The sequence below is a fragment of the Impatiens glandulifera genome, chromosome 5, assembly GCF_907164915.1.
Source record: "Impatiens glandulifera chromosome 5, dImpGla2.1, whole genome shotgun sequence".
Classification (NCBI taxonomy): domain Eukaryota; kingdom Viridiplantae; phylum Streptophyta; class Magnoliopsida; order Ericales; family Balsaminaceae; genus Impatiens; species Impatiens glandulifera.
The window spans coordinates 2812006-2826759 of record NC_061866.1 but is presented as its reverse complement, the minus strand read 5'-3'; the positions used below and the strand labels follow the sequence as shown (position 1 = coordinate 2826759).

Sequence of the window (14754 nt, the reverse complement as noted above, 5' to 3'; positions counted from 1 at the left end):
ACGGACACGTGGGATGGAGTTTGTGGTTCCAGATTTTCCATTGTTTCTGTCCATTATTAATTTTGTTTTTGTTTATGATAAAATTATGATACATTTTTAAATAAAATTTTGAATTATTTACTAGAAAATAAGACTTAAAAAAATATGTATATATAATGATTAAAAAAATATTAAAAAAAAGATGTATATTTAGTATTTTAATTAATGAATTAAGTGATATTATTGAAGAAAATAATAAATTAAATAATGTTTGATTAAGATTGAATTAAAAATATAATTAAACCAGAAATAAAAAAAAAATATTCTTAAAAAAAAAAATGTATAAATGATTGAGAGGATATTCTTATTATATCATTTCATTGTTGGTTATGATTTTTGAAATATGAGATAAGGCATGAATATTCAAAATTTTATTTTATGTATGATTATATGATTTGAATATAATAAAAATTGATATATTAACATGCAATATATATGAGAAGATTTGGATATAATAAAAGTTGATATATTAATGTCGAATACATAATCTATCTAAATTATTAAACTATTTTATTCAGCACTAAAAATATATTTATTAAAGATATGATTTACAATTAATATTTTTTAAGAAAAAAAAAACAGCTTATTTTACTGTTTTTGTTAAATAAAATTTTTTTATGGAATTTTTTTTATGGATGTCTTGTAATTGTTTTTTTTTATTAATTGTTCTAAAATTAGTTTATAAACTGTCAAGAACGAAAACCTACACCCATTGGAATTCCCCTCCAGCGAGAGGTTGATTGAAGACGACAACGGAGGTTTTCTCTGGACTAGATCTTAAGAGCTTTAATCTCTCCCTGATGTAGGTAATGGCCAAGTTATGTTATGGTTAAAACTTAAAAGCTTGTTTTTTATGGTGGAGCTTAAGGGAAGTTGTTTAACCGCAATCAAAATAAAACTGAAACTTTCGGGGGCTGACTAGAGTTATTTGGGGTGACTCACTACAATCCGTTACCATAGTTGCAAAGGCACGGTCATGGGCTTCATTATATAGGCAGCTCATCAAATATGGTTCAATGTAGCCCAAGTTCTTCCCAGTTGAAAATTCATCTTATTCAGTTAGGTCAGTTGGAGGCGCATTTCCAAGTTGTATGGTCAAGAGTGATGTCTCTGATTCGGTTTGTGCAGGCTTGTAGCTAAAATTAATTGTTTTATTTTAATCCGGTGGTGTAATGAGCCAAAATTAAATTTTATGAAATAAATTTTGTAGGCTCGGAAATATTTGAAGATTAAAAAATGAAGTGTAAAAAATGAGAGTTTACATGTATTTAAAAACTTCTAATTAGGAGAAAGTCACCAAGATTGAGAAATAGAACCGATCAAATATCTGATACATTATAGATGGGTTGTCTTCATAGAACAAAACCTACCTAGTACAATCGGATTTAAATTTATTCAAAAAAGTGAAAAAACCAAATCCAATAAATAATCACCCATTATCAAGTCACATCTTCCTTAGTTAAAATCTATGTTGAATCTTGAGCTGATTTTCAATTAGCTAGAGGTGTACAATTAATGAAGATTTTCCTTTTGTCAAACCACAAGTTTCTTTTAGGGATTTGCATTGGTTTCTTCAATATTTCACTATATTTGTAGAAACATTGTCAAATTAAGTGATCGCGGTTAAAACTCATCATTGGACAGTTTAAGAACTTCATTACTAGAAATCGAAGTGGCTAGGCTTTTGAACCAGACCTCATCGCCCACAACAGCGTTAGTGTCGTTGTTCCTGTGCCATGACCAGTGTGCATGGGTACTGTTGAAAATCCTCAACCGGCCATGACCAAAGCTTGGCTCTCTATAGAGCGAAATCGTTGGGCTTGGTTTCTCGAACCTAAATATATTCATTTAGAAAAATATTGTTAACTAGATTAACTTAGAATTCAAATTTAGCAATGCTAGATAAAATATTATAAGAGTATACTCACGAAAGAGCGAGCCCTTCTCTATTCCCTCCATCGCCGATTGTTATATAAATAGGTCCGTTCTGATCTTCATTGTTGTCGAATACCCTTGTCTGCCATGCATGTTATAATTTGAATAATAAACAAAACCAAATATATATATAAATAAATAATCTTTCGACGTGACTTACGAATCGCTCGTATGCATGAACGTGGCCAGCGAACACAATGTCGACTTTGGCATTGTACAACAATTCCTCCATGGCCTTCCTCATGCTCTCCCCCTCACCCTTGTGAGCCTCGTTTGAGTTGTACCATGGTGCATGGACCAATGCAAAGAGCCAAGGCGTTATTGTCCTATCCACTTTCGCCAAGTCAGCCACCAACCACTTGTATTGAGCTGAGTCAGCATCGAAGTCTGTGTAAGATCCTAACATGAGGATGTGGATCCCTGGCGCCACGTCAAATGAGTAGTATAGATTCGAGGTAGAGCCACTTTCCTTATATGCCATTGGCCATCGAGAGTTGTATGCAATAAAGCCATGGGATTGAAGAATTGGGATCTTCTCAATCTCATGGTTGCCTTCGGTCACCATCCACGGTCGCTTACTAGCTTCCGACTCAACAAAGCGTCCGAATGAGTCCCAAAGTGGTTGATGTGTATCAGCATAGGAAAGGTCACCCGGAAGAAGCAAAACGTCGTAATCGTTGGCACGAATGTGTGCTAGGGTTGATGCCGTCCATTCTGTTTGCCCCAAGTCGCCTACCTCGATGATAATATATATACAAATAATAACAATAATAAATTGGATTATGATGTCGAGTTTAAGTAATTAATTAAGAAAATGTTTAATGGTTGCAAGGCTCGGGCTTTTAGTGTTTCAAGGCTATATAGAAAACACATTATTTTGATTTAAATAAAATATTTTATTTTATTTTATTATTTAAAACTATTATGATTGTGATTATAAATATTGTGACACTTAATAATAAAAACATAAATATTAATAATTTTATTCTCATTAAGAACACATTAAATTGAAATTGAAATTTTGTCAAGTTTTCTAAACTAAAAAAAATACTTATTTTCAAACAGCTCATTATAAGACATGTATTATAATTGTTCCGTGGTAAACAGTATTATTAAAATAAACGTTGTATGGGTCAATGCTTCTTAATTTTGGTCTGGCATTTTTCTTAAATCTCTATATAGTACTTAATTAATAGCTAGCTATTTGAAAGCTCTATCTAAGAATCTCTAATGAGGATATTCCCAAATGATTCTAAATATTTCTTCCAAACAAGACTTTGTGAGCAATACTTAAAAAAAAGTAAACCGTCTCAAATATAATGAAACACGACATTTCATTTTAAAACATTTTTTTTTTTTATCATTTTTATTCAAAACAGAATAGAATATGTAATGAAATTAATGAAATTAAAACCGAGTACCGAGTAATCAGGACAACCGGGTTTCAAAACCAAGGAATGGAAATCTATTATAAGATAATGTAACCAAAAAATTGTTCTATTTATATCAATATTGATCCAAAATAAATAAATGACAACAACAATTTTTTTTTAAAAATATTATTGATATATTTTGAGGCCAAAAATTAAACCCTAGATAATCTAGCTCAAGAAAATATTTTACAAATGACCCAATTATATGACATTCTAAAATGAATTAAGTATGAAACAGATTCAATTTATAGTTAGGCTCAATGATTATTTATTTAATTAATTTAGACATTAGAATATTACTTGACATCTTGTAAGGAGAAAATAAAAAGGTAACTTTACTCAATGCTAAAATAAACCCTTTCACTTTATTATTTTCACAGTTTCAAAATGATTATGATAGTAAATATTAACTTACTAAGCTAGTTTACATGGGAATAGTGATTTCTAAAAATTCAAATGCCACAAATTTTGTGCACACTAAAAACGTTTTAAGTTAAAGTTGTGACTAAAATTACAAATTAAATGGAAAAAATTGTTTCTTAAAAGGGTTAGGTCCCATGGACCATGGTATTATAATTGTGATATTGGTAAATAATTTTTATTAAAATAAGTTGTATGGGTCAACGCTTCTTAATTTTGGTTTAGCATTTTTCATGGCTTAATAATGACCTAATATAAGACGTCTTAGTTATTGGAGCTCGAATCTCAATATCGTACTGATTAGTTATTTGAAAGCTCTAGCTATTTATATCTCTAATGGGGATATTCTCATATTCCCAAATGATTCTAAATAATTCTGCCAAACAATGAGCACTAAGCTGCTAATTAAAAAAAAAAAAAAAAGTAAACGGTCACAAATGTAATAAAAGCTTGGAGATTAGGCAAGAAATCCATGACACTTCATTTTAAAACATTTTTTCGGAAAAAAATAATACAATGTAACAAGAACTAGATATCAAATAATGTTATTTACTTCAGTTTGGGTATTAAATAACACATTAGCAATTAATTTTTTTTTGTAACAAATAATACTAAATTTATAAGAGACTTTTATACTTTTAGTTTAAATTGAACATGAAACTTTTTAATCTATTTCTTACTTTAATAAGTTTACAATTAATCAGTGCCTAAATCCTGAATGCTAAAATAATTAAACCCTTATATAGTTATATTTATATATATATATATATAAAGAAAATCTATGGAATGGTTTATACTTTGTGTTAATGCATGAATTGAATGTTTAATTAATCATCTTTTTCAGTATGTCCACATCCCACTTTTTAAATCCAAAATTTAAACAATAATGTGTTTGAAACAAGCAATTGTCTCCAAAAACACCTAATTATTTGAATTATTGTACATGATCAAGTTCTTGAAAAAGTCACTACATTAATTTCTTCCAAATTCATTATTGTATAGAATTATGTTATTATTTGACTCTAAATTTGATTTAAATAATTAACATGTGTAATTTTTATAAAGATATTTAAAATAGAAAAAGAAATTCTTTGTGGATAAGAAGGGAGCTAATTGATTCTGACCTATAATTGCGAATTCAATGGGGTAGTTGGAAGGAGGAGTTTTGAAGATGAATTCGGGTCCGGATCCACTACACCGGTAGTAATAAGTTGTACCCGGATCCAAAGGTCCAATTACAGCTTCATGGATCTTGCCGGAGTTATAGAAGAAGTAAGAATACTTGGTATTCTCTCCGATGACCGATACATCGTACTTTCCCGGCGATTTACCGTAATCAATACTTGACGGCGACTGGTGGTCGGATGTAATCCATGAAACTCTAATGAAGTTTTTACCCGCCAATGATATATGAACCTTAAATAAATCAACATACACAATTGTTTATTCATGTAAAAGTTAAATTATAACTTTATATATACACATTTAATATGAATTGTTTCAAATAAGAACAGACCAGACCAGACCTGTTGTGGGTCGGAGTTGGAACGGTGGTGGTCGGTGAAGACGACGGGGCGAGGCGGTTGCCGGACGAAATGCGGCGAATTGGTGGCGTGGAAGAGGAGGGGATGAGAGAGAAAGAGGAAGAGTAAGAGAGAGAAAGTGGTTTGGTTTCGATCCATTGATTGATTCTTAATTTCTTCTTGTTTTGCTTGGAAGTTAATAGATGGGAATTGTACTGGTATAAATATGGATTGATTTTGACGTTTTCAAAAAAATTGAAAAAAAGAAAAGAAAAATAAGTGGAGCTAATATATGAGTGGATGAAATAGGAGATGTTAATGGCGTAAAGGAAGCTATAAGAATATTTTTGCTTACGCCTTTTATTTACACAAGAAATATCTTTTTTTTCTTCTTTCTAATATTATTACACTTTTTATGAGTGTTTGTTTCAATATTTTCGTACTGTCACATGAACATTGTCGTGTAGTCTGAATCTAGGGATCGATGTAGATATGTACTCTACCATTTCCTTTTAAAATTATATTTTATTAGAATTTATATTATAATAGATTTTAAGTTTTTATTGAATCTAATAAGAAGAATTTAGTTTTTATGAATTATGATGCAGTCATAAATAGTGAATTATGATACTGTAACATAAGGAGTTATTATTATTATTATTATTATTATTATTTGTTTTTTACATTGAGAAAAAAAAATAGTGAATAGATATTATTTACAAACCAAGTGTTGTCTTTTTCTTAGAGGTGTTGTCATTTATTATTTGGTTCAGTAATTTATTTAGTCGGATTAATTATTTTTGTCTTAGAATTTTTGTAATTCTTTTTTTTTAAAGAAGTGATTGTCCAATTTGAAACCGGCTTGTTATATTTGAAATGGGCGAGCAAGCAATTAATAACCCAGAACATCATGATCCAACCCGTAATCAAATCACATTAATGCCCTAAATCCGCTTGAGTTACACGCGCTGCTCGACCAAATTTTTGTAATTATAATAATACTTTTAATCATTTACTCATCATATTTTCTTGTTGGGTCGATGACCATTTCGCCCGACTAGGGGTGAGCAAATGGGTAAAACCAATCCGTTTTGTCCGATCCGTATTAAATCCAAACTAAGTTTATCCAATCCATAATCCAAACCATTTTACTAATTAATACGAATCGGATACGGATTGGATTGAAAATGGTTTGGATAATCCAAACTAAAAAATATTTATATATATCAGTTTGAAATTAGTCAACAATTATTTATTTATTTATTTATTTATTTATATATTTTTTTTATTTTATTTTTTATTTATATTTTAAAATTCGAATTTTTTATTATTATTAAATTTGAATCTAAAAAAATAATAAAAATAAATAATAAAAATAAATAATAAAAATAAATAAAAATAAAAATAAATATCGTTGTCAAGTGATGATAAGGAAAATATATATTATATTGAGATTAAATTTAATTTAAAGAAAATTAATTAAAAAATATTTTTTTATTTAGATAGTTTGGATAATTTGGATAATCCTAATCCAATCCTATTTAATTCAATCCGAACTCAATCCGATCCGATCTCAGACCAATCCGAAATATCCAATCCGAATTAGTATTTAGGATTCGGATTGAATTGGATTTCGGATTAAACCACCGAATGTTCACCCTACTCCCGACTATATTCATCCATATTTAACAAAAATGAGACGAAATTGTTCGGATCTAGAGTGATTTTTTTATTTTATCAATAAAAAGTTATTGAAAAGATCTTTCATATGTAAAGACCTTCTTACATGTATCATCTCATGACTTGTTTAAGTTTCTTACTATTTAACCATATACATAGTGAAATCAGGAAGTGTATCACCTATTGAATTTTAAACTAATTCCATTAATTAAATAAAAATTAGAATTTAGAAAAATAAATTAAATTTAATCCAAATAAATATAAATTTACACCAAATTTAAATGTATTTAATTGTGAATGTCTGGTGTTAATGAATAAGATTGAATGTCAAGACACTAGTGAAAAAATAGTATTCGGTAACGAAACTTAGTAACAGCGTTATAACGCCCTTACTGATAAATTTTATTAATAACGGTTTAATATAACCGTTACTGTTATTAAGATATCAGTAACGGCTATATTAAACTGTTACTAATATATCTTCAATAACGGGTATTATAAGGAAGCACCGTTACAGATACTAGTGTTTTTAATCTTTTTTCGAATTAAGGGTTTTAGTAACGGTTTTATCAATAACCATTACTGATAAACCTCCCGTTTGAATTTTATTAGAGGCATATTAGTAACGGGTTTGAAGGGAAACCGTTACAGATAGAGTATTGGTAACGGTTATTATCAAAACCGTTACTGATATGTGTTCTATCTTTTCATCTTCAAAATGGGTATCAGTAACTGTTTTATCAATAATCGTTACTGTTAAATCTTCCGTTTGAATTTTATTCAAGGAATGTCCGTAATGGTTTTGGAGGGAAACCGTTACTGAAAGTGTATTGGTAATGGTTTTGAGAATAACCGTTACTGATATGACTTCACTTTGAATTTTTTATTCAAGGAATATCAGCAACGGTTTTGGTGGGAAACCGTTACTGAAAGAGTATTGATAACGGTATTTCTGAAAACTATTACTAATATGAGTTCTGTCATTTCATCTTCATAATAGATATTAGTAACGGTTTTCTAAAAAATCGTTACTGATATGACTTCAGTTCAATTTTTTTTGAAGGCGTATCATTAACGGTTTCCCTTTAAAATCGTTACTAATAGAGTATTGATAACTGTTATTTTGAAAACCGTTACTGATATGAGTTCTGTCGTTTCATCTTCATAATATGTATTAGTGACGGTTATTATAAAAACCGTTACTAATAGTAATTTAACATTAGTAACGGTTTATCTAAAATTGTTACTGATACTCTAATAAAACCCGAGAGTGCGCCATCCTCTTTAATTTTCCTTCTTTCTTTCTTCTCTTCTTCTCCGCACTCCCGTTCTCTTCTTCTCAGCGCTCCCGTTTTCTTCCGTTGTCGGTTCAAGCATCCAATCATCTCTGCTCTCCAAAGAAGACGATCATCTATAATCGCTGCCATTACTAACGGTTGTTTAATTACGGTTCATGCTAATATCAGTAACGATTTTTTAACCGTTACTAATATTAGTTTCAGTAACAGTTTTCGAAAGCCCTTACTGGTATTGGAAGAGTATCAGTAACGCTCGTTTCTATAACGAATGGTAACGACGATAAATGTCATTACAAAATGTCATTAGTAACGGTTTTAGGGGTTTTCAGTGACGATGTTCGCCCTTACTAATACTCATTTTTTTACTAGTGAGAGACAAGATGAAATGCCAAGAGTCTAGAAATAACAATCATTTGATGAATTACAGAAGTTGAATTGATATATGAATCTATATATATCTCTTCAATCTAATTTTTTTTCTCTAGAATTTGAAATTTATTTTCTTGAGTGTTCTTCACTCAACTGAGTATTATTTAAACTCTTAAATCGACGTATTTCCGTTGAAACCCAATGATCGATTCATGTACTTTGTCAAGTTCGTTGCGTATTGATTTCAATACAGAATCAGTACTAGATTCGTTATATCATGAGAAACAACCATATGCGAAAAACTTCAACATAAGGGGAGACAGTGAAATTATTGTAAGGGAAATGTCATAAACGCATGTCTCGAATCAACCTCGTATTATGGTGATTTTGTTTATTTATACATTTTACTTTATTTCATTTATTTGTAAGATTGTATTTTTTATAATTAAAGAAAAATATCTAAAAATCTTAAAACATTATCATTTGTTAAACTATATAATAATTTGCGTCATCGAAAATATTTGTCTTTAATGTTTCAGAAATATAAGTCGTAGAATAATGTCGATTCAGGATCGTCAAAAGGAGTGGTCAACTAATCATTAGTTATGTTTGAATAACACTACTAATAAAAATTGACATTATCGTCATATATATATATATATAATTTTATTGAAATAGATAATAGACTATACAAAAAAAATCATTTTACATTTGAGAAAAATTATAGTAATTAATAAAATAATGGTGTTATCTAAATTAATTAAAATTATTATGATTTTAATTTTAAAATAATTAATTATAAATATACCATTCATAGATTAATTAAAAGTTAGGAATGTAAGAGATAATATTATATATATATATAAATATATATGTAACCTCATAAAATACTTGTACCAGAAAAGTTCGAGTTTAAAAAATTTTAATATCGGTTTGCATATTAAAAATCTTTTTAAAATAAAATATTATTTTAAAAATTTTATATCTAATTATTGTGAAGGTCGACCAAGTATGATGAAAGTTGTCGACAATTTTTTAAAACTGAAAGCATTCAAGGATCATAAACATAAAGAATTTTTAGGTGTAAGAAAGATATATGAGAGTAAATTTTGTCTTTGTCTCTTTTGGTATTGGGAAAAGCAAACTCCGGCTCAATACCGAAATAGGTAAGCATTCATTATGACCCATCATTTATTTTGTAAGATAAATTTGTTGAGAATAAATATTTCTTTTATATAATATGTTATTGCTGAACGATTTCAATAATACATATTTCTAAGATCATTATTTTGTGTTTCTTGTTCAGATTATTTCAGTTGTGCTTATATGAAAGATATGGAAAGAATTGGTTTCAACGCCTTGAAGAGTTACACTAACAATTTCAGTGAAGAGAATTACATTGAAAAGTTTCAATTTGGCAAAATATTTCGTGGGCTGTTTGAATGTTATTTGAAAGGGCCTATGTCGTCACAGTGAAGATATGGGATGAGAACTAAAATCCGCAACATAATTTACTGAGACTAGGGTACTATTATTTAAGAATTTCAGTTCTTGAACTTGTGGTTGTTTAATTTAACTAGATATACACTAATCTGCTAGATGAAATATTACTTCTTCATCATGAAAAGTATACTTGTCATCCTGGTATGGTTAAGATGTATGGTTATTGCGTCAAAGATAAACATGTTGCTATTGTAATTATTGTAATTTTCTTAAAGCTCATGAATTCCATAAGAAATCTCCTGTCTAGAGGTATACTAGACTTCATAGACTTTAAATGTTAAATTGTGTTATACCTAAGTGATGTTTTAGGGCTCTATAGAATTAAAGTTGCGTATGGAGTGGCTTCTCTCTTCAAGTTTCTACCTGATGTATCGCATAATGGATCCTTTCATTATTCGTAATTTGGATGCAGCTCATATATTATTAGATGAGGTCTTTTATTTTTTGATATTTTAAACATTGTTTTTATTTTTTTGTGATATCTTAAACAATATAATATTCAGGAATACAATCCAAAGTTAATTGATTTTGACTAGATAACTGGTGGAATTTTCCTAAATCGATCAACCAACGTATGCGGTTAAATCAAACTTGGAATGTAATGATAGAGTGTTTCTAGCTTATGACAGAAGTGGTATGCTTCTTTCCAATGTTTGAGAAAAAAAATTATACTTTTAACTAATTTTTTAAATCTTTTGTTTTGTAGGCACTTGAACTACAAAAAGCAATGTATATTCTTTTGGGGTATTTCTTCTTTGCTTTATATCTAAAAGAAATATAATGGAGCCATTGTTTTCTACGATGGATGGTCGCTTACTTCAACGACATCAAGAAGATACTCGTGCACAAGAGTTTACAGAAAGATTCAACATTTAATCATGTTGATGGGGGAAAGTGTTAAAAGATTGTTTGTTCAATGTGTACATACTAATCCAGCTTGTAGGCCAAATATGTCCCAAGTTATAGAGGTTTTAGATAAACTAAACGTGGTTGAGAGATACAAATACTTTACTTTCCCAGATGAGATTTTTAGAGTGAATTATGTTAATCATTCCAACAAGCCTAAATCACATTTAATCCAACATGTTTAAATCAAGTTTAGTTTCTGGAATTTTATGATTTTCTATGTTTATATAAATATTATGTTGAAGTGTTTAATTTAAAGTTTTCTATAATTACTTTTATTATATTATCTTTAAAATTAATTGATTTTGATACATCTATAAAATTGATATTTTATTTTTTAATTATTTTTAATAATAGTTTTTAAAATATAAAAATATAATACAAAATCTATTAGAATAAATTAGAAATAAAATATAAAAATTAAATTAAAGTTCATTACTAAATAATTAAAAAAATAACTAATTTATATTTTTCCAGTTTCACATGTTAAAAAATCATTTTACTAGTTCAAAAATATATATGTTTAAAAAAATGGTAATCATTAAGATTTTATATATCTAATTTATAAATTTATAAATAATTATTTTAAATAAATAAATTTAAAATAAATAAAACTAAACCAAAACCTAATTAAACAATTAATTGGATTAATTATGATGCTAATTAAATTTTAATTAATTAAGAATAATGACTAAAAAATAACAATAATTTAAGGATAAATATTGTGTAGATATTATATTATATTAATTATTTTGATGGTGTAAATGATATATTATATATTATATATATATATATATATATATATATATATATATATATATATATATATATATATATATATATATATATATATATATATATATATATATATATATATATATATATATATATATATAATGTTAAAAAGTATCTTACCCATCAGGTAATGAAGTACATGTTTTTTAATTTGATTTTTGTTTCACTATCCGGCCATGGAGTAAGCCCGACAAGCTTTCTCGGTCTAGGCAGTCTATTTGTTAAAAATATCAAAATATATAGATATATTTATTATAATTTTAAATATAAATGCTAGTAGTTTGGTGGTTCAAGTTATACATTTAAAGTTTCAATGTGATTATGGATTCAAGTCTCACCAAAAATAAATTTTTTTTATTGATTTTTAAAACTAGACTTAGAGCAACAAAAAAATATATCGAACTTTTTCTACCGAGACTAAGGCAGCCCAAACCTCGGGGCCGATTCTAATCTGACCCATTATCGACTACTATCTCTATTTTTATCATGGTTCCTGATTTTCTAGGTATCACAATACCCAATTAAATACATATAAGAGTGTAGAGATTTAAAAGGAATAAACATTCTTAAATTTTAAGATGTTGAAGAAAATAAAAGGACATAATATACTTAATTAATTAGTTACATTATATTTAATAGATGTTGAAAAAAATATTAAATTTGTTGTTATTATAGTTGAATAAAAAAATTAGAATGAAAGTAAAATAACATAAAATGTAAGATTGAGGAGAAAAATAACATTTAACCAACAATTTTGTAATAACTCAGGTGTATTTTGTCGGTAGTAGAAGAAAGAGTTAAAATAAATAAATAAATAAATAATAAAAATAATAATAATAATAAAAAGAGAAAAGAGAAAAGAGAGATAAAAGTAATGTTATGATCAATATGAAAGTTCATATTAAGACTTAATATAAAAATATTTTATTTTTAATATTAATATTAGTATAGTTGTGTATTAGATTTTAGGTTTTACACATTCCCTGTCCTGTCCTGAACTTCATAATAAAAAAAAAATATTTTAAAAAACTTATATCATATTTTTACTACCTAATTTATATTTTTCCAATTTCACATATTAAAAAATCAATTTACTAATTCAAAAATATATATGTTAAAAAAAAATATGTAAACATTGAAATTTTAAATACTCAATTTAAAAATTAAAAAATAATTATTTTAAATAAATAAATTAAAAATAATTAAAATCAAGCCAAAATATAATTAAACAATTAATTGGATCAATTATTGTGATAATTAAATCTTAATTAATTAAAGATAATAGCCAAAAAAAAATAATTAAAATAATTTGAGATAAATGTTATACTCATTTTATCTCAAATTAATTTTAAAAAAAAGTAAAAAAAATTAAAATAAATAATTTAAGATAAATAGTGTATACATTTTATTCTATATAAATTGTTTATTAAACCCAATATATATATATATATATATATATATATTGGCAAAATATATGTCATATTTGTTTTAAACATTTTGTATATGTACGTAATCCTAGGATTTATCTCTCGTCCCATAGCTTAGCACGCGCTGCGGTGAGCGGATGCATGGCAATATGGGGGAATATGGCTTGGTGCCTCGAATTCGATGCGTTTCAGCCTTTGTTTACATTTCAGACATCTTTTAAAATGAAACATTTAGTTTTTAAAAGATTTTAAAAATATCTAAAATGGTAATAAATCAATTATGTAAAAATAATTAATACTTTATTCAAATTTTAATAAGTTGGGGACTAAACAATTTAGCTATAACCTAGTTTAAATTAATTAAACATGACTAATTTAAAAAATTATTTATTTGAAAATCAGAGTTGCTAAATGATTTTATGAAAATAAATAAAATGATACGTGTATAAACGTATTTATACCAGAGTTTCTAAAAGGGTGGTTTGTTGTCTGTTTACGTTTGAGAAAAGGCTTTCGCGCAATGTCCTCTGCGCCCGCCTAAGGACGGTTTCTAAAAATTTTCTAAAATAAACAAAGTCTGACTATGATAAATTCATTTATTACCTTTAATTATTAATCCATGGGTCATAAACAATGATAGGTTTAAATAATTATACAAAATTATTTAAAAGAGGTGTATACTTGTTGCATTGGTATTTAGATTTAACAAAAAAATCTTTTAGAATTATTTAAAAATGGGTTCGGATTCCAAAATTAAAAATAAAATTGGATTTTGAAAAGTGTAACCAAACAGGCCTAGGGACCGGAGTCCTAGGGTCTAGGTCAGGTTTAGCCGATCTAGGCTTGGTCAGGCTCGGTCAAGACTGGGGCGGTCCGGACCAGAGCTCGGGTCATATGGGTCAAGGGACCGGAGAGCTCGGTCATGGGTTCGGGATGCTCGGTCTCAAACTCAGGTTGCTCGGTCGTAGACTTGGGAGGCTCGGTCCTAAGTCAAGTCTACCGGTCTAGGTTCTTGATCCGTGGGTTGGGTAGTTATCGGTCTTAGGTTTAAGGTTAGGGTTAGTTTTACCGGTCCTAGGTCTATGAGACTCGGTCCTTTTAGCGGTCCTAAGCTAAAGGTTCTCGGTTCTAGTCCACTGTCCTAGGCTTAAAGGCTCTCGGTCCTAGGTTAAAATAGGTCTCGGTCCTAAGTTAGAAAAATCGGTCCTAGGTTAAAGGTGAACTCGGTCCTAAGTCAAAAAACCTTAGTCGGGCTCCACGGTCCTACGCTAAAACTATCGGTCACAGGGTTTAGTCCTTCCTCAAGAACATCGGTCCTAATCCTCGGTCGGAGCTTAAGAACACCGGTCCTGGTCCTTGGTCAGACCCGAAGAACACCGGTCCTGGTCCTTAGTCGGACCTAAAGAAAACTGGTCCTCGGTTAGAG

The 14754-nt window shown here is 28.4% G+C and overlaps 1 protein-coding gene across 1 annotated transcript; it reads right to left on the bottom strand.

Annotated features, from left to right (window-relative positions):
* Window positions 1-1410: 1410 nt before the first annotated feature.
* On the bottom strand, window positions 1411-5571 carry LOC124939970 (purple acid phosphatase 22-like). The gene is made up of 5 exons (XM_047480438.1): window positions 5354-5571; window positions 4952-5243; window positions 2135-2706; window positions 1968-2056; window positions 1411-1873 (listed from the first exon to the last, which is right to left on the bottom strand). The coding sequence occupies exons 1-5, from the start codon at window positions 5507-5509 to the stop codon at window positions 1663-1665; spliced, it is 1320 nt and encodes a 439-aa protein (XP_047336394.1). The 5' UTR covers window positions 5510-5571; the 3' UTR covers window positions 1411-1662.
* Between the last annotated feature and the right edge of the window lie 9183 nt (window positions 5572-14754).